This window comes from Mycteria americana, chromosome 7 (genome assembly GCF_035582795.1).
Source record: "Mycteria americana isolate JAX WOST 10 ecotype Jacksonville Zoo and Gardens chromosome 7, USCA_MyAme_1.0, whole genome shotgun sequence".
Taxonomy (NCBI): domain Eukaryota; kingdom Metazoa; phylum Chordata; class Aves; order Ciconiiformes; family Ciconiidae; genus Mycteria; species Mycteria americana.
In genome coordinates this window covers 11,770,675-11,798,038 of record NC_134371.1, presented here as the reverse complement: position 1 = coordinate 11,798,038, position 27,364 = coordinate 11,770,675, and the positions used below count along the sequence as shown (strand labels likewise).

Below are 27,364 nucleotides of genomic sequence, written 5' to 3'. Positions count from 1 at the left end.
CGGTTTGTTAATAATTACACTGATAACTGAGTTACATGAACCTAACCTCTTACAAAGGTCACTCATCTCCCTCCACTGGTGGGGCAACTGAATCCTGCCTGCTGTCTGCATGCTAGTCTACAGTCACTCAGGGGCTTTGTATACCATGCAGTCAAGAATGTGAGTGATGCTTTTGGGTACCGGCACTCCTAAATAAAGCTGTAGTCCAGATCCTGACTGGTGTTCGTTGCCCTGAACAAGCTTCCTGCAGCTGGCTAGTTGCCTGTGCATGGGCTCTGTGCTATACCCTCTGAACTACAGAATCATAAACTCATCCCTTACTGTTCCTTTATAAATCATGACGGTGAACTGGTTTGAACTCACTTGAGCTAAAAAAAGGCAAGCAAAACTGTTGACTTTGTAAGATTTGGTCTCAGAGAAGGCACCTTCTTGGCAGAGCTGACTAGACCAGACCTCCTGTGCTGACTTACTGTTAAAAGGCAAAAAGGCCATAGTGTAATTCACCTCAACAAATGAGAATAATTTCTAACAGTGTGATTTCAATCTAGAGAGACATCTCAAAGGGCTAGCGCACAAGGATGAAATGAAACTTACCTATGCGTGTTGGAAAAAGGTTAAGGAGCTGACATTTCTTTTCTTAGGTACAATTTTTATCTACAAATCTAACAAAATGACTTGCTGATTCAAATCCTAGTACCCATATCTCCAACCATTTGATTTACACACAAAACTGGCTTAGCCATAATGTTTGAGTGAAATGGCAAAGCTGCTCTTCAGACCCCATGTTCACCATCCCTTGTCCTCCAGTCACTATGTGTTGTGGCTTATCTGGTCTGGCTGGCCTGTATCATTAGCTGTGACAAACACCCAGAGGTGAACCAAATACTCCTTATACAGGCCTACTCTCAAAAGGATGCCCTTGCCTTATTCTGCGGTGTGTTTCTGCATATGCACCCCTAGACCTCTCTTTCTCTCTCTCTTCCACTGAATATTTGAGTTCAGGGTGATTTCTGCAGGTATGTTAACTGTATTGTTCACACGTTAAAACTCAGCTATCTCCAAATCTCCATAAATCTGTTCTTTCATGACGCTTTAATTCAACTGCAAACATTATTAACGTGGCATTTCACAACAGTAAAAATAATGGAGATATTGAAGATAAAAAAAGAAGTGGGCAGATAATGACATTTACAGCATAAGGATTTTATGGGGAGGGATTTCCTCACCTTGGGTTACCCACAATTCCCAGTTCAAGGCTGCCCTGACAGCACGGGCTTGAAAGTAGGTCTCACATGTGAAGATACATGGCTTCTTAACAATACATTAAAGGAAGTGTGTGTAACCCCAATTCAATTAGCATATTATCTTTTTTTTTTTTTTAAAAACAGAAATTTCATTCTAGTGCTGAAGAAAATCTGATTTACTGTTCACAATGCATTTTTCTCACCTGAAGACATCTGGCAAATGAATAAATTAAGCTTTGAAAAGAGCCAGCAGCAAGTCTTTTAATCAAAGGCAAACGAAGAACATTAAGTACATTTTGGCTCATACTCCAGGATTACGAGTTGCTCGGATGATCATCTTCTCATCTCCCAAGTTATGTCTCAGCAGGCACTTGGTCAGGGCACTGTCTGAAAGTAAGAGCAAATTGTTCAAATAGAATATAGAACATTGTGACAACAAATGTTCAAACTGAAGTAAGATAAATATTGAACTATTTTCATTCTGCATAAGTGGCATAAAACTTAAGCAGAGCCATAGCGTGTCAGATGAAAGTTCAACTAGTCTCATGTTCCATTTCTGACAGCACATGACAGCAGATGCCTTAGGAAAGTTTGTAAGAACAGGACAACCAGAAGCATTGTATTGGTTTGTTATATTTGTATATATAATTGTATATGTACCATTATATATACCAATTGTATATATATACTATTGTATAACAACCCAAAAGGGATTTTCCTGCTGAAAATTTATTCGATTGCTTTTTGAACAGAAATTAATGTTTAGTACAACATCCTGTGATGAGGCATAGCTGACCAACACACATGTTGTCACAATGTGTCACATGAAGCAGAAAGAAAAGCACAAGAAAAAAATTAGCAGAGGGTCTTGGTATCAGACAACTTGGCAATATTTTCCTTAAATGTAACCTTAGCAGAGCTGAGCACCACATAATGTTAGGCAGCTGTCTCCTCTCATATTCAGCAGCATTAAATACTTTGGGCTTTCTGGATTCACACACTCCTGCTGTCCTGCAAATATGAAACAAAGCAGCCACCTTTGCAGTTCTATGACATGAACTCACTTTTCCCCGAAGGCATCGCAATGCTTTAAAAAGTAATGTGCCCAGTTGTGCATCTTTCCTGGAATTAACACCTGCAACCTGGTTTCAAACCCTTCCAAACCATATTATTAAGGATGACAGTTCTACCACAACTCAGAGACCTGAGGCTGTGGTTGACACTGGTTATAAAAAAAAAAAAAGATGGGGTAGAGGGTTAGTCACTCCACTTAAAAGACATGTTACATGACTCCAGTCATCAGCACCAGGGCATACACCTTTTAATCTGGCAGCTCTTTGATGGCGTGGTGCAGACGTGTGCCTAGGGGCTGTAACCAGTGGGCAGCTAAGTGATGACAAGGTGATGGTCAGGAAAGCAAGCAGCACGTGGAGGGGCAGGAGGGGAACAGGAAGGGCTGTGGGCAGGGGACGAGAGAAGTCAGTTGAGCCAGCCAGAGGTGACTCTCTGCTGTCATCCCTCACCAGCACTCGGCCCGGGATCACTTCAGCTCTTTCCCCATAACCTGCACATTTCTCCACTGCCAGAGGTCAGCCAGTCCAGGAGCTGGGCATCTGTACCCCTGGACAAGTACCAGGAGAATGATCTCTGGGAGGGGAGACAGAGTTGTTCTCCATCCCAGAGGCACTCCCAAGCTTCCCAAGGGAGTGGAGGAAGAGCAAAGTTAATTTTATCAGATTTCCTGAGCTTCTGTTTGCCTTCCACCATCAGCTCTCTTCAAATCTTTGTGGGAATACACGAGTGTAAATCGGTGCTGAATGTTTCCAGACCTGGTAGGGGTCTGGTGGGCTGAAATGGGCAGGACGTTACCAGTTCTTTCCACCTTGTGCCACTCCTGAGTCCTGCCTAGTCACAGGGAAGCTGTCTATCAACAGTCAGGAATACAGCTGCAGTCTCAGTGGACGTAATGTTCCAGCCCTTGAGCACAACCAGCTTTACACACGTCTTATCATTAAGCTTCGTTAGTGAGTGGCGAGATGACAAGAGGAGTGGGCAAAGGCAGTAAGGGACATCATCTCTAGGAGGGTTAGTGGAGAGGAGTAGGGTGGAGGACAAGCGCAGATAAAGCTGGAAAGGAGGCCGAGCAGAAGTGTTTAGGCCCTGGAACAGTATTTGATATGCTGTGTGGAGTAACAGGCTGGATTATTTGACAGCTTTTGTGAAACCCCTTACTGTCCTAATTTACCTTCCAGCCCTGCAAGCCTGCAGATACTGGGCTGTGCTGCAGCAGACGCTGCCAGCATGCCAGGATCTGGTCCAACCCAGCCTGACTTTCAGTAGTTCTCGCTTCTTTTTAGTAACATTCTCCTCCATCTTAAATTTAGGAAGTTCAGATGTACCACACTGATTTAATTACAAATAGTTTATATTCCAACATAAAAGCACTTTTGGTCCTCATACAAATTCAAGTTTACGGCAGTGTTTACAGACAGCTTTACTCAACCCCAACATTTGAATCCTTTCCAAAAGTGATTTGCATTCAAGAATACTACAGCACTTTGCTTTAACAAAGTGTTCTGGTTTTGGCTGGGGTAGAGTTAATTTTCTTCCCAGTAGCTAGTACGGGGCTATGTTTTGGATTTGTGCTGGAAACAGTGTTGGTAACACAGGGATGTTTTAGTCCCTGCTGAGCAGTGCTTACACAGAGTCAAGGCCTTTTCTGCTCCTCACCCCACCCCACCAGCGAGGAGGCTGGGGGTGCACAAGAGGTTGGGAGGGGACACGGCCGGGACAGCTGACCCCAGCTGTGGACATTCCACACCATAGGGCGTCATGCTCAGCATAGAAAGCTGGGGGAAGAAGGAAGGGGGGACGTTCAGAGTGATGGCGTTTGTCTTCCCAAGTAACCATCAGGCATGATGGAGCCCTGCTTTCCTGGAGATGGCTGAACACCTGCCTGCCCATGGGAAGCAGTGAATGAATTCCTTGCTTTGTTTTGCTTGCGTGCGCGGCTTTTGCTTTAACTGTTAAACTGTCTTTATCTCAGCCCATGAGTGTTCTCACTTTTACCCTTCCGATTCTCTCCCCCATCCCACCAGGGGGGAGTGAGCGAGTGGCTGTGGGGGGCTTAGTTGCCGGCTGGGGCTAAACCACGACACAAAGCTACAGCTCGACTTGGCTGTCACGTCCAGCTGTATGCTTAAACTGTCTCAGTCTTGAGTTGGATCAGGGCCAGTGAGCAGCTACATTAAGTAATAGATATTTTAGAATTCCTGCATCGCATCATCATTTATGTCTTTTCTTACACTGAGTTATCTCCAGTGCACCCTCTATAGTTACTGTGTTCTTCTTTCATGGAGCCTCGAAGAACAAATAAATCAGATCTTCCAAGCTCCCTCCTGAAAACTCACTGGTCATCGTTTTCAGCTCAGCAGTGATTCCTCTACTAATACTTGTGCAGAAAAGAGTAAGAGGAGACAGAAGCTTGATATGATGAAAGGATGTAAGTGGTGGGAGACCAAAAGGGAACGTGAATCTTGAAGCAGAGTTTATATGGATAAAGGGTGGGTGGGAGTAGGAACTGAAACTGGGGAAGGAGGATGGGAAAGAGACTGAATGGAGAGCAGGAAGTATGGTATGGGTTGTAATGAAAGAAGAAAAGGGCTCAGAGAAAATGTGGAAATCTGAGTGTGCACATAGCCCCTAGACACTGCCTTCCCAAGCCTCTATATTCCTCTGCTGCGAAGCTGGCAGTGAAACCCACTGGCAAAGTGAATATCTCATCCCACATTTATGCTTCATCCAAGCAGGATTGACAATGGGTGTGATTCTACATCACAGAAACCTCATTTAAAAAAAAAACAACAAAAACGCAAAAACCAACCAACAAACCAACCACCTGGCAATACTTTATAACAATGATCAGGCTGCCAAGTCATACATTCACATTGCTAGTAAACACCAAATTTAAGTTTCTTTCTTCAACTTTAGATTGACTCTCTTCATCTTCTAAGTGGGAGATACTTACATCAAATTCAGACATTAACACACCCACATTCTAATGTGTTTCCTGGGGTTTGGGTGTTGGTTTTTTTTTATTTGCAACCTGTCAACAGATTAAAGTGTCTAAGTTCAGGACAGTAAAACCAAAACACCTCTTTAAAAGTGAGTTTTGCAGAGTCAAATTACTTGAGGTCATCGAACCACTCACAGAAATGACACATACTTGGCTCTCGCTGAGATCCTCTGTTGAATTTTACTGAGGTTCGCTCAGGAGTGAGCATCATGACAGTTGTGCTGGGCTAGGACGAGGAGACACAGCGTGCTGGGTTCAGCTGGGAACCATAGCATCTTGTTTCAAGTGCTCTCCAAGAGGAGAAAATGGTTTAGATCCTTGCGAGAATATCTGGGACTTTCACAAGGACCAGACCAAAAGTACTGGTAGTCTGGGTCTTGGCTTGCATCTGTTTTCTGAATATCCCTGGGATAGACTAATATCAATATCCTGGCTAACAGAAGAAGGTTTATACATTTGAGAGGAAATTCACTGAGGTAAAGGTGGCTGTCTGATGCTGGTCTGTGATGTGCTGCAGCCTAGCGTGGAATGGCACAAACCCTGTACGGGTGGGGCTGCAGCGTACCCCCCAAAATGGGCTCTGTGTTGATCTTCGTCACCCCCTCGGGGAGCCGGAAGGTGAATGCCCGCAGCAGGCTGGCAAAGAAAATAAAGAGCTCGGTCCTCGCTAGATGCTCCCCCAAACACACACGGTGCCCTGCAGAAGGAAGAGGGGAAGAGACAGTGCGTATCTAGGCCTACTGTTAATTTCCAAGGGTTCCTCACTGGAACCAATGACAGGAGCAGAACAGGTGAATAATACATTCACATTTCCAGATTAGCAGCAAATAAAGGGAAAGAAAAAGCCAAAGGAACTTTACTGCTGAATTTGATCTCTAACTGTGTATTGTTATCTTATCTCCTTCTTTTGCAACTGGATTTTCAGTTCTGTAAGCAAGAACTTAATCCTTTGTTTACCAGGATGCATTCTGCTTTTCTTTCAGCTTGTTTCTTTAAAAGGGATTGCAAGTAACTCCAGTACACACAAAACACATGGCTTCTCAGGAAAAAAAGTACATATAAAGAATACTACAGACAAAACCTGTGGGTGACTGCAGCATGCAACAAGCTTAGGAAGTTCAGGAGTTTGAGTGGGAATCCCAGTACAGTGTCCTAAGAACAGTATGGGGTCTGTCAGCACAGAAGCATCTCCCTTGGCAGATACAAGCCAGTAGTGTTCTTTAAAAGCAGCAAACAGCAGAGACAGAAGATGTTCTCTGAAGAAATACCATAGTCTCACACTTCTGTATTCTTCATCTAACCTGTTAGGTCGGTTCAAACTGCCAGTGCATTTACCTGCTGAGAATGGTAAGAAGGCTTCTCGAGGTATAAAGTTTCCTTCTTTATCCAGAAAATGGCCAGGGTTGAACTGTTGAGATGTCTCCCATTGCTCAGGGTCATACAGAACAGATGCTATATTTGGCATAATAATGGTGCCCTGCAAGGAAGAAGCTGTGGATTCAGTTCTGTCTACTAGCCTCTCACCCATCAGTTTCTGCCTGGCAGATAAAACTGCAGCTTGTTGCCATTTCTCTGTAATGAGCAGATATGATGTGGTTAGAAGACTGTTTCCCTAGAAAATTGGAGTTTGTGATCATTTTAGTTGGAAATTATCAGTTCTCAGCCCTGGAGCTATGTCAGTGGGTGTTAACAGCATTAGTGATGTTGGTACAACTGCATTGTGACCACTTTTACTACTAATCTTAATAACACTTCCAGTAGGACTCTTGTTGATATTCAGCTCCTACCATTGGAAACCTCAGAGAAATGCATCCAGAAATAACTGCAATACTTCACTGACAACAACCTCTGAGCCCTTTTAGCAGTAGTACTTCAGGCTTTTTCTTTACTGGTTGTTCCCAGCAGACCAGTTTGTGTGCCTTATCTACCTGGCTGTCAGAAGCAGACAGAACAGAGTGAAACCTTCACCACAAAACGAGTTAGGTGGGGCCAGTCCCAGATGCCAGTGATGGTGCTGGCCTCTCCCATCTCTCTTGCAATAAAAGCAACCAATTCCTGTTTCTTGCTAGCATTTTACAGGGAGAACTGGCACTCAGCATAGCTTATGTCGCTCTGCAAAATGCCTTACCAGTGCGAACACTTGTCTTTTAGGCAGTATTTGGGAGCAACTCCCTCACTGTTAGCTGTAGCTGACAGTCTCTCATCTGTTACGGATTCAGGCAGGTGCCTTAGCTCATGGAGTCAGTGGAGCTATGAGCCATCCTCTCACAAGTGTCCCTCCATCCCAGGAGCGCTGGCAGTGCCAAGCTGGGCAGGGATGTCTTAACCAGTGCTTTGGCAAACGCAGTTTCCTCTCTCAGTCCATCCCCAGCCAAGCAGAGCTAGTCTCTGCACTTGTGCTGTTGATCAGCAGGGCAGGAGCTTGAGGCTTCCGTGGCAGGGGCAAGGGTCTTATCAGCTGTCTGAGCTTCAACATGCTGAGTGAGAGACTTATTTCATTCCTGGAGCCACAAATGGTAACCCTTCCCCAGGCACCATGTTCCTGGGTTGTATGGAGAATAGTTTATAGCTGGAACATGGGCTACGAAACTGGAATAAAAAGCTAAATGTCCCTCTGCTGAAGAAAGAAGAGAGGCTGAAAATGTGTCTGTACCTTTTTGATGGGGAATCCTAGTAATGTTGTGTGCCTCACACACACTCTGGGCATGCCGACAAAGACAATGTTGCTGAAGCGCTGGATCTCATGAACCACAGCATTTATATAAGGCAGTTCTCTCCGGTCCTCATAGCAGATTAACTGGGAAGGACCCAGAACAGCATCCAGCTCTTTCTGCACTTTCTCTGTGGAGAAATATTCACCATTTCAGATGGGAAGAATGCATTAAATATTTTAACTAACTCGTCTCTTTTCTTAGAGCAACAGGAAAATGTATTATTTCACATAGCACATAAAGTCTATAACCTGTGATTTAATATTATTTAATGCCTGAGTTTAATATATGAAAATAAAAATAAATAGGAAAAAAACAGTGTGGTCCAGAATCATAAGCAAGGACTATATTTTACTTATTCCAGCTCTGACATTTATCTTACAGAATGCCTGGTGGGTGTAGGGCGAGTCACTCAGCTCCAGATTTTGAAGGTATTTAGGGATTGCTTAGTTTACCTGAAAATCTAAATCTCATTTGCAAAATTGACATAAATGCCTCAGATATTAACTCCCAGTGCCAGGGATAAGTTGAGCAGAGTTGGTCCAAGTATGGCAACATACTGTATGAACAAACAACACCTGAACCAGCCTAAAACCTTGGATGCAAATATGCACCCAATGACAGACTTTTCAGCCTCTTACTGAGGCTGTGGGAATACAGATATCTCCCTTGCTTTCAGTGCTCAAGCACAGCAGATGGAAGAGCCACCAGCCCCAGGAGTACCCTAGTCTTCCTTAAACTCTGGCCATATCTTTTCTCTTCCTGACATAGATGTGGATGAGGAAACTCAGCCTGGATCTACAGAGGCATTCATGGAACTGGTGTTAATTGGATAAGCAACTTCTTTTGCAATATTAACTCAGACAGGGACAGTTCGTGTGTACTGCCAGCACTTCTTGCCTGAAAAGACCACCTCTACGTATCAGGCAGCCAGAATCGTCCCCTTAAACTTCTTTTTCTATTTCTACAGTCTTTCCATCCCTTGCAGTTGTTCCACATTCATGCATTGTTTTCTCCTAAGGTTTGTGTGCTGGTTTGTGAACAAACTGCAACATTACTGGTTATTTAAAGACTGGATGCTAACACCATCGACTGGTTACATGCAGAATATGCTCTACTGAAACCTTGAGGCCACCCCTGAGCACCCCATATTCCATGGGTGCCCATTGCCTAGCCTTGTGCATGAAGCACTCAGCAAAGACAGGAAGCAATCACTGCATTCTTCAAGGAAGTATATGGATTTGCACTGTGCAAATTATCTTGCATCTCTCTACCTGTTTCCTGACAAGAAAGACTCAGGACGAAGCAGCCGCCTCTACCAGGACCATGGGCCTTCCCTAGGGCAACCTGAAGCCCTTTATAACCTGCCAAGATCTGTCCAGCTGGTTTGTCCAGTAAGGGATCCAGTGGGTTGTTAGGAGTATTGGTATGCTCAGCAAGGAGCGTTGTGCCGGGAGGGGAAGAGGCTGACTGTGTGGCAAACACGGCAAAGCTGTGTTAGCATTCCTTATAGCTGAAGGATGTCTGGTGCAGACAGGACTTATATTAGAGCTCTGATCTCTGTTTCTGCTGCCATCAGTCATCCTGCAAACGCTCCACGCAGGGCACCTCACTGACTTGTCACAGCAAAGAGCTAACTTTTGTCTCAGTGCAAGTGCCTTCAACCACCTGGTTTGGTCGGGTCATAGGATGGGTCTCTGATTTTTTCCTCTGCTGCCATTCTTTATGTTTCCAGAGAGTGAGAAGCCAGGCTCAACTAATGGCTTTTGTGCCTGCAACTCATCGTATTCAGCCATCATTAACATTTGTAGTACCTACAGCATTTCACAGCAAGAATCCCTCTCGCCTTGGATGGCTGGATTCACTACCATATCGAGCAGTCCCCAGTACAATGTTGTGCTTAAGGTCTCTGATCCACCGAGGAAAAGATCATTTATAACACATACCAAATTGTCTTCATCATACTTGGGCTTGACCCCATCTTTAGAATGTAGATGGTGATAAAAAGTTGAAGTTAAAGCATAAAAGCTAGGTCATCCTGTATGCCTCCTGTGTGAGAGTCATCATTTCCACAGCTGGCATGTGCACTAAGAATATTCAAAATTACAGTTTTTGATGAGTACTAAGAGATTAGCAGTTTCCCAAATGGACATAGTAAGTCTACATTGCTCTTTTTCATGAGGTGGAATATTCTTCCATTAAAAAACAGGCAATTTTATGCCTGTTGGCTTAATCACGAAAACTTTAAAGCACACTACAAGTTTTGCAGTTAGCCTAGAGTGTACTTCAAAACAAGTGCCCCACAGTGTGTCACTCATTAGGCTTTGGTCTCTCCAGTATGCTATCAAATGGTGCTAGCAAATACCAGAGCGAAACCTGTCTGAATAAAAGGATCTCAACAGAACATCTTGAGAGCAATTTCTTCTCTCAGTTTAGGATAGATGTGAACTGATGGGAGAGAGGTACCCAAGTTATTTTCTTCTTATAATAAGGGAGTAAAATATAAAAACAATTAAGAGAAAATACATTAGGCAAGAACATTTTAAAATAAACAGATTGCAATAACTTGCACCCCTGACACCAGAGAAAGTTGCATCTTTGCCTCTAAAATGCTTATTTTAGTAGATCTTGTCGTACTCATTCAGATATAATGTACAAGAGAATGTATCAGCTCCTTCCAGAGCCCATGAGCCAACACTGCAAGAACATGGCAGCCTGACTAGCTGAAAGCTTATGACCAGAGGTAGAAGCTACATAAACTTCATCTACCCTAGGAAAGAAATGCTTTTTTTAGCTCCCAAAAGTATCCCAAAATTACTAAGTTTGAAACAGAAACTTTGATGCTTTTAGCAGAGCCTCTCTGGCTCATGAGTCGCTTCCTGCTATGGAAGGTAATAGCCTGGGCAGGGAAGAAGTTTAACAGCTTATTATGGCGTTGTTTGTGAAATTGTTTCCTAGGCCCTCCAATGTGAATATAGGTGCCAAGCCAACCGTGCCCCAAACTGTGGGGAAATTAGAGGTAACACAGGGAGAACAGGCTTGGGACCTCCAAATGCATCCCATTTAGGACCTACTGATGACAGCATCCATCTGCCAAGAAAGCTGACAGGTGTGATGCATAAAATACCTATTCCAAGGCTGGTCAAATGATCAAGTAGTCTGGGATTGCTGAGGTGCAACTGCTGAAAGGGACTGGGCTGGAGGTGTAAGGACTGCTCTCTTTTTGACGGCTGCAGGAACGATACCAAGGGATTTCGGGATAGCCTGGGAATCCTTTAAAGAGTAGAGAATCTCCTCAGACCAGGACCTGAAGAGAGTTTCCAGTAAAGGGAAGATCCTTCATGAATGGTTCCCTCCAAAGGGAGGAACCACACAGTTGTGTGGCACAAGGACAGCCAGTGTTAGGACACACGCTGAAACCCAGAGAAGCATGTCAGCTATTGCAGGGTAATTATCTATGCATGCATATTTAATCCCGTTGTAAACATGAGGTACCCTGCTGTAGAAGGTGAGGTGGTCTACCAAAGTTATGTAACCTACAGGCATAAACTGTCTCATAGTTACTACAGGATTGAAGTATACACACGGATATTTATGGAAAGCAGATGATAGCTCATGAGTTCACACCCTAACATGCTTTGTGGTAATTCGTTCATGCAACCAAAACATAAAACTGGATGCCTTTCTGGGAGACATGAGTTAGTAAGTCCCAAGCTACTGTATTCACATTAAGAAGCCTATGAAATGTAAGAAACTATGATAGAAGGGGTCAGACTGGATGATTTAATGGTCTGTTTGGCCTTACACTCCATAACTGTGTGATCAGGCAGAACGAATACTTACTTTCTCTATCTCAGCCAGGTAGAAGTCAATGAAATCCTGCGGTTTGTCTGGTATCCCTCTCTCCACATGTCTTCTGATCTCCTTCCTTGCAAAAGAACTCAGGACATCATAGCAAGATAACACTTTATTATGAGTACCAGGGAGACGGTGCGTCAACCAGGGGAAGATTTCGTACAGCTGTGGGAGTCACATACAAGAGGTAGTGTGAATTATCTGTCAGTAACAAAGCTGCTTTTAGAAACACCAAAAGGCTGAATTGTGCTGTCTGGAAATGTTGATAGTGGAATAAACAAATTAGCATTGCTTTGAGTAGATTTTTGCCATCATGTGGGAAAACTTTACTAGTAATTTTGACACACTCCTGGGGGTCGAGGCAGTACTGACAACACTCTGCTCATGCCACTAAGTTTACTTGACTAAGGCAATATCACTGGAAGACCTTACTCATGCACAGCTGGAGACCCGAGCTCCCACACACTCAAAATGTAAGGACATCCTTTCTGGATACTGTGTGGCTACTCAGATTAACAAGTCTGCAGCCTCAAGTAACTGGTGGAATTTGTGGAGCTCACAGAAGGAAAGTGTAGACTGGGTATCACTCTAAGACCTAATTTAATTTTCCCCGTCAGAGTCCTCCTGACTGCTACAGGACCAATAATTGTTCTGATTGTTAGAAATATTACATCTTCAGTCTGCTGAGTGTATTTATACACACATTTGTCAGCTCAAAGTACTGTCCTCTAGCTTGGATAGTTCTCTCTTTACAGTATCTGCCATTCCACCGTGCCAAGCAAACAGCATTTCTATCTCCTCTCTTGGTTCTTTCAGACCTAACAAGCAAAGTCTCTCTAATTTTAAGTGATAGTTTGTAGGTCATCCCATTAACACTTCTCTACATTTGTTTCACTCCAGACTCACAACATAAGGTGTCCAAGACCCTAGAACAGGTCCCCCACATTATTACACACCAGAACCTACTTTAACACTTCTCTGGTTCTAAAGGGAAAACAGTGCTGGAAACACTCTAGGATCCCATTTGCCTTTTTCATCCTGTTATCTGCTAGTTCACACCAGTCCCTTTCCTCTTAACCTTTGCACTGAAATGTTCTAAGCTCATAGCAGATATTGTCATTAATTCCTAATATATTTCATAATTTAATTTTGTACTATTCCAATTTGTTCCATCCTTATAACTCCAATCCACAGTGCTTATGGGCTGTTGCAGCAGGATATCCTGAACCTCCTCTGTATTCTTAAGGTCTCCTGGCTTTGATTATCCACAAATGTCATCTATTTTTCTATTTTTTACTATGGGAAAGTTGTATAGTGCTACCCTCATATGATAGATTTGTTGAAAAGGTTTACTACCACATCAGCATTTTAGTCTGCCTTTTCCTATGATCAAATGTCAGTGGAATTTGCTACGCCATCCACAGTCCCCATTACACCCAGCTTGTCCCTCTTTAAGGGCCTAAACCACAAAGTCTAATTCATGGGGAAAACTTCAAGTGCACTTCAAGACACTTCAAGTGCAAAGTTGGCCTTTATGGTATGTTGTGGGAGGTACCTACCAAAAAATTTCTGACAGAACTTGAATTGTGAGACTGTCAGAGAATGTACGTATTACTTTTGTAATGTGTGAATTGCAAGCTATAATGAAGTAATGGAAAGATTCATAATGAATATTTTATTTGTGAGGGAGGGGAAAAAAAGAAAATTGTCAGCATACAATTTGCAGAGTAGTAAAAAAGCAGAACAGTGAATTCAATGATACCCATTTTTGGAGGACAGAAGTAAATAGAGGTGGGAGGAGCAGCACTGCAGAGTTCAAATTTATTACAAACTCCAGTTTCAAATTACGTTTACAGGTTTCTGTTAACAGTCTCAGAAATGCTGAAAGGCTTGAAGCCAGGAGTCAACAGGGAGATGTCCCCAAAACTTGCAAAGAAACAAGAGAGTTCTTAAAAATGGCCCCAGGAGGCAGTAATAAGGTCCCTAAGGACACCTCTTAACTCTCAGTTTGCATTTGCCAGTTGCTCTATATTTAGTGAAGACACATTTTTGCATCTGCACTTTCATTTTCTGCCTATTTCAGAAAAAAAATGGCATATTGTTTACTCATCTGATGAACAAAGCTGCCTGCAAATCTGAATAAATACTCTGTGGCACTGATCAGTTCATGGAAGGTTTTGTCCTCATCAGGGAAGTGATATCCAAAAAACAGAGCACAAATTACATTTGAAATAGAATGGAAGAGAGGGAAAGAAGGATCCACAGGTCTTCCTGCAAACACAGTAACTAGTATTCACTCTCAATGTTTTCTTCGAGTGTTCCTTATACAGATAGGACAAGATGTTATTAGAGATTACATAAAATGTTCTCTTTATCCAGCTAGGCCATGAATGGGGACAGAGATGTGGCATTAATGTGTGTATTCATGAAAATAGAACATAGTCTTAGACCAAAGGACACTGTTAAACTGTTTCCTCATAGCTCTAAAACAATCTCATAGCCCTTCCTGTGAATTGACATTGTACAGCTAAGATCCATTAGAGGATATCACGTCAAATCTGCTGTCTTCAGTTGTGTGGAAGAAGACAAGTCAGAATGTGAGAAGGAAGAAATGTCAGTGGAGGTGAACTAAGAGAAGACAATGACAGACATCTTCAAAAATGTAAAAAACTACTTAGGAGGAAAGGCTGAGGGAACGTGGGAAGGTTTAAGAAGCAGAATAGATAGATAAGAACTGGAAAGTATACATAATAAAATTATTACAGTCTCAGCTGTGAACAGTAGATCACCATATCTCTGGTGATTTTTTCAAAGTTATGAGACAGACATCCATCAAAAACGATTTGGATAGAAATGATACTGTCTTGGACTCTAGGATGAACTTGATAATCCACTGAAGTCCCCTCCCACTTCCTTCTTTCTTTGATTCTCCTCCCAGTAGTTACTTAGCCAGCCAGACACTATCCAGTTTACCTCATGGCACCTAATGTCATTGAAATTTAGAGATTTAGAGAAATGACTAAGTTCTGCAGTACTCCTTAGTTACCTATTGTAGGCAGTCTGAGAATGGCTTGGCTGTGCAGTTCAGTGGCATCATATCATTGTACAATTATATCATAGAAAAATGATAAGCCCATGGAGGTGGAATTTCAGAAGTTGCCAATTTCATTAGGTTTATGAACAGCCTTTTAAGAAAGAAATCCCCGCTTGTGATACTACGCTCTATCTGCTCTTCAGGCTTTGGTAAGTTTGGATACACCACTCTGGACCTACCCCGACCCTAGGAAGGGGTAGGTAAGTTTGCATACTGAAGCTATCGATCCAAGACTGAAAAATGTCTGATTTCTTAGCAGATAAATACCTTTCAGGTTCACAAAGAACTCCACCAGGTGAGAGGCCTCCTCTTGCACTCGATACTGCAGGCCTGTTTTTCCCCATTCCCGGACTGTGTAGAGTCATTATACCAAAGCATCTCTGCTGCTTCCAGGAGTGACCACTTGCCAGTATAATACCTGAGGGTATTCCCTGGCACATTAATATTTGCCATAGAAATGAATGATTAATTTAAAAATATATTATGAAATACATGGAGTAAATCAGCGAATACACTGTGATACAAGTATCTTTAGGTGAAATTATCAGTAACCAGAAATCATAGCCAAACATACCCAAACTATAACTAGACCACATGTTCTTAATATTGATTGTAGTTAATCTTTGAAAAGAGCAGTCTAAAGATTTGCTGACTGCTCCATTTCTTGATGTCTTAAAAAAAACCCAAACCCTTAAGATGCCTTTTAGAAGATCTTGAGCACGAACACTCAAGTGTTCGTGCTCAAGACAGGAATAACTTAATTAATTTCTACAGAGTGTTGTACAGGGCCAGGGTATGCTTATGGAGATGTAGATCAATTAATGTGATGTAGGTTGAGGTGAAGAAGGTGAAGGATAAGTGACATTTGGGCCCTGTTTCTCCTCTGGAAGGGAGACCACTCCACTGATTGTTAAATTTCACTAGTGGTTACCTGAAGAGCCCTGACCTGCTGCTGTGATGGTGATGCTTTACCTAACTTTAAACAATCTGTGTTTGCTTTGGTATAGCAAATGCAGGGGAGGAAAAAGAAAAGACTGTAAACTGCTAAAATACACTAAGGAGAAGTGGGTTTTCGTGTGTCAGAGGCACTCTCACAGTCAAAGGGTATTCACCAAACATATAAGAGTGGCTGCAAACACAGCAATGACCCTTCTGAAGGAGGGTGTTATAGGTTTCCTGCTCATGATGGAAGGTGTTTGGCAACCATAATATATACAGTTACCAAACATATAAACAAGCTTTGCATTCATTTAAAGTACAGCAAAATCATGTGCAGCAAATTGGATTTTCTGTGAGGAGGGAAAAATTGCTGAGTTTTGAGCTGGGATCACATACGTCTTGAACACAGCAAAAAGGTCACCTAGAAACAACCTGATTTGGAGTGTTTCCCAGGCTTGGGAAAGCTCAGGACAAAAGGCATCAGGGCAAATCGTAAGTTATTCTCAAGAGCTAATGGAGGACTTTGACAGTATTTGATGGAAGAGCATTCTGAATGGGAGGGTAGAGCGTCTAACAAAGCGAAGGAGTTTGCCAAGTCAACATTCCTGTGCACTATTTATGGCAGGAAAATCTCACCTTTCCCTTTGGCCATTGCTCTGAAGAAAGGAGACACCATCCTCCCAGAATCATCTTCAGGTTCCGTATTGATGCCATCCTTCACTGCTTGATATCCGTTCAGTATGATCACTGGGGCCCACCTGAACCACAAAGTATATATGTTACCATGAGTTTTTGCCAGCTGTAAGTGGAAAATGTGCCAGAAAAGAACAGATGAAACCCCACACATCTGAAACAGACACTGCACCTGCTATTCACCAGCCCAATGGCCAGTTTTGTGCTGAGATCACCCCTATGAATATAATTATAGCTAGAAGAAGAAAGGGGCTGTTGTTTTTCCGAGTACAAGGCTTTCAGCAGCCAATTTTATTTAGCCAGGGGGAAGTGATTTTCTTTTCAAAGCACAGGCTGCAGCAACACTGCCGCAAAAGAAAGAAAACTTTGTATTTTACATTGCATCACATCCAACCCCAACATTTGTACCTCGTTAATTGAAACAGCCACAGTCTGCACCTCTCTGGGGCTCTGTGCCTCCAGCTAGCCCTTCCTTTGCAAAAGGAAACCAACTGATTAAACCCGCTCCATCTGTGTATTCCAGGAGCAGAGGTGGAGCCAGAAACTAGTCAACAGCCATGAAGTGCCAGGGGGCTGCGGCTGAGTCCAGGGTTTCCTCACAGCACTGAGGAGAGCACTGACCATTGGAGACAGCGGAGGTATCCAAGCAGGGACAGGTGTACGACAGAGGAAATTCAATCATTTGTGGAAAAAGCTTTGTCCAAGAATGGGACTCTGCTCCAACACACCCACGATGATACAAAAGAAGAGGTAGACAGTGTCTAAGGTGGCACCAGAATGGCATCCAATTGATCACACTAGTCACTCGCTTCTCCTTATGATTTTTACATACTGGCTTTCCTCTCCCTGCTATAGCATCCCTGCCTGTCTGAGTCTGCACCGCACTCAATGATCTGTGCGTACTGTCTCAAGCATAGGTCTGAATTAGAGGTCATCTGCAAACCATTAGAAGAATTACTGCCAGGGTACAGGGAGGGACTGAGTTGGCCTGGGGAAGAGCAGCCGTCTCTAAAAACAAGTGGCAAACAAATAGTTTTAAGAAGGTGTTGGAAGATGGGGAGTGTATGCCCTTTCCATATTACAAGCATATACACGCATGCACCATATTACCCACTTCGTGATCAAATTAGACAATGCCAGTGCATCAGAATTTTAAAAAGTAACACATATGGACTTATCAGCAATGGAAAGCATCTTTTCGATTATTGGTATTCTCCGACTTTAATAACAGGTCAGAAACCCTGTCCCCAAGTTTATTTGATTCTTAAGGACATTAAGTTTCTCATGAAGATGACACATAAGAAGGTGACCCGAACGTAGGAATCAAGTTGATCTTTATATGTCCATACCTTGTCTGTAACTTTCTAAAACTTAAAACCTTCACTTTGCTATTAACATATCAGTTTTGTTTAAGCTGTGACTAAAATTAACCAATTAAGAGCATCTTAGGAGAAGTACCTCCATCAGAAGATCCCGATGAAACTGAAAGTTCAGGTGCACCAAGATTCCAAGCAGCGGGAGAGGAGTTGATCCAGGAGGGAATTGCTTGCATGCCTTTCGCAGCTTGAAAAACTCAACAATTAACAAAAAATGATCAGGACTACAAAAGCTTGACTTATTGTCAGCATTCCAGAGCTGATTTATCAGCTTGTCTCTATCAAAAAGAAGGTACTGGAGCTTGAAAAAGGTGATCTTCCTTCTTGTTCCACCAGTTCTCTCTGCAGACTGAGCTCTGTAAAGTCTCAGTTCCTTTCCCTCCCTCTGTCCCTCCCTCCTTATCACTGCCTGAACCCCATACATGTCCCATACTGAGGTGCATCAAGCTGATCCCTGGCCAAAAGCATAGCTAGCTGGTTACAGCAAGCCACAGAATGAAAACGTGGAATCGCTTGTACTCAAGGTATTTGTCCTGAAGCTTGTGTTAGGGAACTGCTGGTGTGCATTGGGAGATCTGGATTGCAATGACACCAGGTGAGAGCCCTTCTTGACCACTGGATATGAGATGAGTAAAATCCAGTTGTTTCATCCACCTTCGGAACTTCAAAAACATACATAGTTGTTCATCTCAGAATCACTGAATTCAGATTATGAGTGTTACATGTCAGTTACAATAGGTTAGATTTTCCAGGTGCTTTAGTCACGAACATTATTTAACTTATCTTTAAATGTGGTTGTAAATTCAGATTTGCCTGCCAGCACACACAGTTCACACAGGCAAAAACAACAGTTGGTGCAGACTAAGCATGCAGTTAGAAGACAAAATTGTTACATGTAATTTCTGAAAAATTGGCCTTGAGTGTTCAGTCAAACTCTTTTTTCCAGTAAATGGAAAAAACAACCGTTTCATCAAGTGAGGATTAATGACATGGAGATAATGCTTAAAAACTCACATTACAATTAAATAATTTTAAAAAATCAGAATATTAGAATTTGTTATATTTAAAAATTAATTAAATATAAAATTCCAATTGTAATTCTTTTCTATTTTTTTAGTATGTAACCTAATTGAAGGCTTCATTTGCCTTGGTTTATTTTCTACATTTTTAAATCCGTTTCAAAATCCTGCTATTATTACCAGTTATCAATAAGTTTACAGGAAACATTGAAAATCTGTCCTCTGATAATGAAGGGATTCACACCTAGTTTGAAACACAGACTGGGAAAGCACTGTGTGTCAATTACCAGAGGATCCCATCTTGCATTGCAAGGAGAAAGCATCTTCACTAAAAATGAAGTACAAGTCTGAACAAGAAATTGCCCTGCCCTACAACGCATATAAATGCAGTATTTTGCAAACCTGGCAACATTAAGAAACTAATGTGACTCAGTCATATCAATCCATCATCTCCTTCATTTGGCCAAACTTTGCAGCTATTGTAGGTACCTACAAGCCTGTGTTATACAGTGAAGACAGCATGGAAAAGTAGGTTTTTACCACCTTATCTGTGCAAAACTAACAAGACATTACGGGCAGCATGTGTGGGAAGCAGGCTGAGGTGGGCTCCATGGCTTTGCTAAAACCAGTGCAAGTCAGGTACAACTGCCCACAATGAGGCCGAAATCAGCAAAATATAAAATCAGAAAAATTCGTTTCTTCAAACCAAAATATCAAGTTTAAATTTTTGAAAAAATTGGAAGAAAATTAGTTTTGTGCAGACAGCTGAAGTCAGAAGAAATGCTGAATTACAGAAATTTCATTAATAGACTAAATACACTCATCTGTTACCTGTTTGGTCAATATTCCATTGCTTCATTTTAGACATTTCGTACTTGGTGTAGTATTTTGACATCAGTAAATGAATTCACCTCTTTCACAACATGGGTCAGATTTAACGGGAATCAAATCACCAGTGTCAGAAGCAGGATGAAGCCAAATGAGCCAGGCAGCAGTTTATCCTACCAGCTGTTACCATCACCTTTCCTTTTTCGGTGTTTTCAGAATTTTCCGACTGTCTGAAACCCAGATGCATGAATAGTTACTTACGCCAGTGCCTGATGTCACTGGATAAGCTGTACTGGAAACAAAACCAGGCTGAGGGATCTTGTGTTGGCACGGATCTGTTCCTGTCTGATGCCTCCTCTTCTGGACACACTATTAGCGATATTTGCTGGGTTTATATTTTTGGCAGAAAATTCAGCTTTCCTAAAAGATAGTACCCCAAGTAAAGAGCAGTCCAAAGAAGTGGACTCAGAGGGCAAGAAGAGCAAGTTTTAATGAAAGCTGTCAGGAAGCCAAAAGTTTCAGTAAGATTTTTAGCGAACATAAAAGCACACTGTGAAGTAAATTTCGGAAAGATGAGTACAACACTTGCAAAAGTAAAGCTGTGCAGGTAATGTGACAATCAAACGAGCATGGTCCTGATATCCTTGAGCAAGCAAATGTTTAATTTCAGCTCTGGGATGTCGATACTTAAATACTAAGAATAAACTGTAACACGTTTGGTAAGAGGGAATGTCAGGAATTAGTATCTCCAAAGCACAAGAACTGCTCATAGATTGGGAACAAAGTAGCAGTCAATTGCTGTGAGTGAGGCTTCAAATATATAATATTTAGAAGGGGAAATTGCACAATACATTGCTATGCTTTTTAACTCCTCATCCACAATTACCTTCAGAAACTTGCAAAACTCACAAGCTGGAATGTGCCTAGTAACTGGGAGCATTAAGGCTGGACTTGAAGTGGCACAGCGTGAGAAGAAAACAATATATGTGACCTTACTATCTAAAATAAAAATGGGGAAAGACAACAGAAATGGGCCTGGCATCCCTGATCCAAACTGCTGCAAGAACTTTTCTTGCAGAGCGTTTGCGAAAGAGAAGAGTAACTTGACGTTCTCTGGGTGAAATTACCGGGAACTGCATGATTCCTCTATGTAAGGAACAGATGGATGAATTTTTCAAGGTGCAGGAAAATGCAAAGTATCTGAGACCATGTCCATAATTCCTGCACAACAAGCCTGAGGATGCAAACAAAATCCCCCAAAGGGTTAAGAAAATCAACGGGAAGAGATGAGTAAAAAAGTTGTTAAGAGGATAAATTCTAAAGTCTCACAGAAAAACAGATTTCTGTTTTTACAAAAGAGGCTGAAATCAACATTCTTACATCAGGATCCTTTTTGTAAGGCAATAGGCACTGTGCTATTGCTGCTAGTGAGTAAGTGAGGATGTACAGACCTGTGGGAAAAAAATAGAAGTTCAAAGTCCACAAATACCCTCTTTTCAGAAATGTCTAAGAGAAGCACTGGCAAAAATATGGCCAAAACCGTAAAATGCAATGCTGATGTCAGCTGGAGCAATTTATCCTTTCAACGTCTATCAGTGGTTTCTTCACAGCACTACTAATGACTGCCAAGAATAAGGAAAACATGATGACAAGACACTGATGGCAGAGCACTTTTAAGTTGAGCTAAACAAACGAGCTCCACAAGAGACTCCCACAAAGTCTGACAGAAATTAAGCACCCAAAAGTGTGTGTCATAATAGCTTGTCACAAAAAATACACCAAAGTTAAAATGCAGGAGAGTTGCAATTAAAGAGTGAATGGCTGGGGAAATGTTGAAAGCTTGTACTGACCACAGGTAAAAATAATTTATTCACATAGGAGTAGGGAAAACCCAACAGGATGGGGAAAAAGTCATATTTAGATGCCAAAATAAAGACACTTAAAAGTTCACGACAATTAGCAAAACCGATAAGTTAAAAACCTCGGGCATATCACTGTACGTGGGATAAAGAAACTGGACAAGACAAAGTTAAAGCAAGAACAGTAGCTGACTGCCCATGTTTTTCACCCTAAGAATAATAAAAGAAAGCGTTATGTACTGAAAGGTATTCATTCTACAGTCTTAAAATTTCACAGATTAAAGAGAACAATCTCTGTCATAAATAGATTAGATAAAGTTACTTGTTTTCTTTATTTGAAAATATTACAGATCTGGTTGATAAAGCAATAGTATTGAAGTTACATTACTTAATATGTTTTTCAATTACCCTAAACCATTAATTTAAGAAAATCTAAAAATGTTGTTTACAAAGCCTGCAAATCTCAAGATTGAGAGAACGGTGAAACTCAGGTCAGTTGCAGTGCGGTCAGGTGTAAAGCCACAAAACACAAAGTAGTTTGTCCCAAGGAAGGTGGGAAGACCGAGGCTTAGATGCGATCTCCTGGAGCTCTGCACTGAGAAATGCAGAAGTCTTGGCACCAAACCTGCCTCAGCCACATACAGACCAAGGACTAATGAGTGCCATAGCCAACCTCATTGAGTGAAGGAGCAAAAGAGGATTTGGAGGACACATACCTCGGCATGCCTGACCAAGAGCTCACAAGCATGTCCAGACATACCAGAGACAGACAAACTCTGAAGCACAACAATGGGCACCCTCCAGGACAAAAAGGTTGACCTCAAAATAGCCCAAATATGAGAGGATGGCTCTGAGGATAGCATTCCCCTCCCACTCAGGTCCCAGCAGTCTGAAATGACCTGGTCAATCTGTCTTTCTGTTCAGAATAGGGATATTGCAGAGAGAGTCATCTCAACTGAAAACACCAGCTCCAGGGTCTGACTTGACATAGCTACATCTTTTCAGCACAAAAAATGACAATAATATTTGAGACAGATCTTGACTTAGGATGGTTAGGTCCAACTTACCCAGCAGGGAACATTGCAGATGAGCGTTTCACTCTTGCCATGTTCCTCACCAGGCTGACTGCAGAGAGTAAGCTTGGCAGATATGTGCTCAGAACAACATTGGCAGGAATGTGGCCCTCTGACACAAACAACAAAGCAATACAAAACCCACAGCTTCCAGAAAAGTCATATACAGGAGAAAGCTCAAAGGGAATAAGCACATGGAAAAGAAACACCATTTTAAAGGGATGCAGGTGTATGTACCTGTGGTTGCAAAATAAGAAGCAGCTTTTAAAACAGGAGAAGAGTTGGAGACAAAGAAAGGCTGAGAAGGTTGCAATAATGTACAACAGTGAACAAACAAGCTAATGAATAAAGATTGCAAGACTAAAAGATTGCAAGACCAATATGACCCCCACCCTGTCTTTGTCTCTAAACAGTTCATGTGTTCCAAATGAGGACATCCAAGAGTTTACTATGTGTATTCTTCTAAACTAGCATTAAAAAAAAAACCCAACCAAAAACCCACAACCTCAAGATATAAGCAGTGACTTATAACTCCAACTTACTTTATACAATACTAAAAATAAGCAGTGATTTCCCTTCTTTAGTTCACACTCCATCAAGTATCTCAGGGTGCTTTATCATTATTAACTACATTTTAGATCTGTCAAGGCAAAGATATCTATTCCTACATATAAAGACAAGAAATTACACAGCACTACAGGACTGTTTATATTTAAAATGTGTAACGGAGCAGACTTGCTAATCAGGCAGATATTAATACCCCTAAATTTACACGGTAGGAATTTAAATGCAAAACATGAAAGGCAGAATCAGCACATCTCAATAATGTATTATAATTACTACACCCAACTTGTAGCAATACATTATCCCAGGTAAGTGTAAGTGGAGCTGTACCAATCCCATTACCAATCTCCACCTTACACTTCCCATTGTAAATCTTTTGCAGTCAGGTATTTACAACTCCCCAAAGTCTTTGGTTAGGGCATGGCAAACAGAAGTCAAGCAACAGGAGGTAGAAACCAAGGGAAGACTGAGATACAAGCAGCCACGTGGGTGTTACAGAGAGTCAGGATGGCTCCTAACCACGAGAATATAACGCATCCTCTGACCAAAGCTGAAATTGTGACTGGCAGTTCAGAGTCTTCCATTACACCATCATTCCTCACAGGCTTTTTCTCAAGCAGAGCTATTTTCTATAATATTTCAGGTTTGAGAGGTTGACTTAGCAACCTAAATAAGCCTCCAAAAATACTTTGGAGAAAGATTTAGGTGACATTTCTGTATTTGATTTTATATATCTTAAGGGGAAAAAAAAAATCAAGCAGTAGCACAGAAGCAGATGGAGAGTTCTCCATCACACACACGCTCCTAAATCTCCAGCATGGTGGCAGGGACAGCAACCTTTTGAAGTATTGCACTAACTGCATTAAGCTGCTAACAGAGGACATCTGTTTTGCTAAAGCAGCAATGTGACAATTAGCCATGTATAAAGTGCAGTGGCCAGAAGTCTGACTCATGCCTTTCTTCCCTCTTCAGGGAAGCTTTTTCTTCTTGCTTCCAAGGAGAGTTGAATGATGGGGACTTGCACTGCGAGGTGCTAATGTGAAGAGAACAGGGGGATTGAGAGTTACACACTGTGTGTGGCAATAAATTCCCTTCACAATTGATCTTACAGCCAGGACTGTGCCCCAACAAGCCCTGTTAAGCTGCCCTCTCTCAGCATCTGGCTCCGTGCTGGTTCTTTGTTGCTTTTCTGCCAGTTCCCTGAGGGAGGGAGGGACACAGCTAATCAATGCCCCTCCACGTTTATCCGAATCTCCTATGGAAGAAAGCCCTCGGACAATGCTGCTTATGGCTTTGCCATTCAGCGCCTGCCTTCAGGAAATAACTTCCAACATCTATAGCAACTCTGCTAGTGTGACTTCCAAGAAAGACGGCAAGCACCCTCAGCAGCTTTCAGCATTTGACAATTACTTATGGATCAAAGGGTAAGTTGGGTGGCAGCCATTGACACTATATAACAAATTAATATGCAAGAGATTAGCAGTCTCTGGCATAGAAAATACTGGCAAAGAAATACAGTCCTTTAGACAGAATTTTCTCAATCAATTGCACATGAAGTAACTGCAGTACATGGACACATCCCCAAACTTGAGCAAGCAAGCAAAAAAAAAAAAAGAATTAAAAAATTGACCTAATTTTTATTTGTTGTTCCAATTATTATGTTATTGCTTGTGTATTACAGTAGCAATGTCCAGGAAGGTCCTTTTTCCCAAAAAATGTTCCATGGGTATTGAGTTAAAAGGGATTGAGAAATACCGCTTGAGGTCAAAACTGTTGTTCCTCTTATAGATATTATGCTGCAAGAAATTTTATTGCTTGCACTAATACTGCTGAGAGAGGCCTCAGAGTTTCTCATATAAACCAGGAAAGCCATCTTCTACCACAGGAAACAATATGTATCATCCTAAACATCCATCACTTTTACATATCGTCCCTGTCAGCTCCTTTGCAGCCTCCGGTTTCGTGCGACAGCTGGAGTGAGGATTTATGGCAGAGCGGGGATGTCGAACATGCATGGGACAGCACAAGGTTGCAGTTCTGGACCTGGGGACAGAGGAGAAAAGAAGTGCCTTCAGAGGCTGAAGAACTATTGTAAAATTGGAGAAAAGTAGGGAGCAGGGAAAGCAACTTCTTTCAGGCTTATTTGCTTCAGGAAAGATTTTTCTTCAGAACATCTTATAAACTATTTCACCAACTGGAAAATCCACTCAGCTTGCAGAGATTGTCAGGGTATATACTTGAAAGATCAGCTACCCCTCCTCAAAACCTCTGTGACGCCTGCATGTCTCAGATCTTGTCCTTTTGCGTCAGGTATTTGCCCTCACTTTCATTTTTCTTGCTTTCCACACCACTCCTTCCTGCCAGAACAGCCATACACGAGGTAGTTCTCTGCTGCTCTAAGAGACTGTTAACATTTACACAGCAGTGCTGGAAACGACAGGGACAGCCACATAAAAGGACAGTTGAGTATTTCCAGGCAGTTTCTACGGCAAGGTGATCTCATCCTTTCCATTTGCTGTGACTTTCCAGAAATAGGCACAGCTCACGTGGCAGCTTGTTTGGGGTTGGCAGCCAGGTGTCTCCCCTCGGCTCAAACTTCAGTCACCGGGACCTCTCCAAAGTGAAGATATGCTGCAGATTTACAACCTGTTTGAGCTGGATCAGGTCCCAGAAAACACAAGTTAGAAAAAAAAAATCCACAAATAAATAGGAAGAACAAGATCTCTTCACTGACCTATGAGCTTCACAGGCTTTGTTACTAAGGAATACGTCCTTCTCTCTCCTATTAAATATTTATAAAAACAGTAGGATAATTTCTTATGCTATTGCAATTGGTATTTCCTGTCTGCCTTCATGAGGAGATCACACTGACTACTTTGTTCTTTCAGAAACCGGGAAACAAAACAGCATGAGAGTTTGTACTTGCATATTTGCATATTATAACTCCAGAAACTGTACAATTAGCAGACACAAAGCAAGGCCAGAGAATTGTGTTTGTCTACATTTCACAGCTGGTTTTCTCCACTTGTCTGTATAAAAAAAAAATCCTGCAGCAATGTGAAGGCCAAACATTTTTTTTCTATTAGTCCTTCCTACAGATTTAACCCTGTTAAATATGTACATCACACATACCTTCTTTTACCACTCATCTTTTCCTCACCCATTTTAATAACATGTTCCAGGCTGAAGAGAATGTCATTAATTGTCACAAGCAAATTTCTCCAGCACAGCAGACGTCACTCCTCAAATATGCTGTCTCTAAGCAATGTGGTCACAACTGTATGACACATTTGCAACTGCTTTTAATGAATTCATGTTTTACTCCCAGAGATCCTTATGGTGTTCCGTTTATGAATGCAAAAGAGACAACTGCATGACCAAATGAGAACTGGAATCACAACAGATAGTGCAAACACTGGATTTTGAAAAAATTGCCTTATATTCAGGAAAATCTCATGTACAGTTGGAAACAATAATGAAACTGCTTTTATAAACAGAATGAACATCTAACTGCAAAACAATGGTCTAAAAAGTTTTAAAAGAACTGAAAAGCTTTTTATCCTGTTTTCAAAAACAGGTTTTGGTTTTTGTTTTTTAACTCAAGCTTTCAAAAACTCTGTACTTCAACCAGCAGCTGAGCAAGAGCATAGAAATGGTAGATCACAAGGCTGAAATAGCAAGAAATAAATACGTGCCAGCTGAGCACTGTAACAAAGTTTTATGTCCCACTTACTGTAGGTCCCAGTATAATTGTACTCAAGCAAGCAGTACTAGTTGCACATGTAGGGATGTAACATCCCAGCATATGTCAATATCAAGCTAACTGAACGATTCCACGTGTCGGCTTGAATTTCTTTTTCAAGTTCAGTGAAAGGTGGACAGCAATATCCAAGGACAAAGATAGTTTTTGCTATGGTAAAGCTCAGTTCAGACCTCAGTGGGCATAAAAGTCTTTAATTATGTGACATGTTATCCACAGCACTGTGCCTGGCAGCCCCTGCTCTGTGAACAAATCCAGATTACAGAAAGCTTTG

The 27,364-nt window shown here is 41.8% G+C and overlaps 1 protein-coding gene across 1 annotated transcript; it reads right to left on the bottom strand.

The window, feature by feature from the left end:
* Positions 1 to 5,837: 5,837 nt before the first annotated feature.
* Positions 5,838 to 18,239, bottom strand: LOC142413030 (cytochrome P450 2J6-like). The gene is given in 11 exon segments (XM_075509071.1): positions 5,838 to 6,016; positions 6,655 to 6,796; positions 7,973 to 8,160; positions 9,877 to 10,018; positions 11,874 to 12,053; positions 13,999 to 14,156; positions 15,247 to 15,310; positions 15,312 to 15,397; positions 16,555 to 16,717; positions 18,070 to 18,203; positions 18,206 to 18,239. Coding segments are annotated over 11 exon segments (1,470 nt in total).
* Positions 18,240 to 27,364: the final 9,125 nt, after the last annotated feature.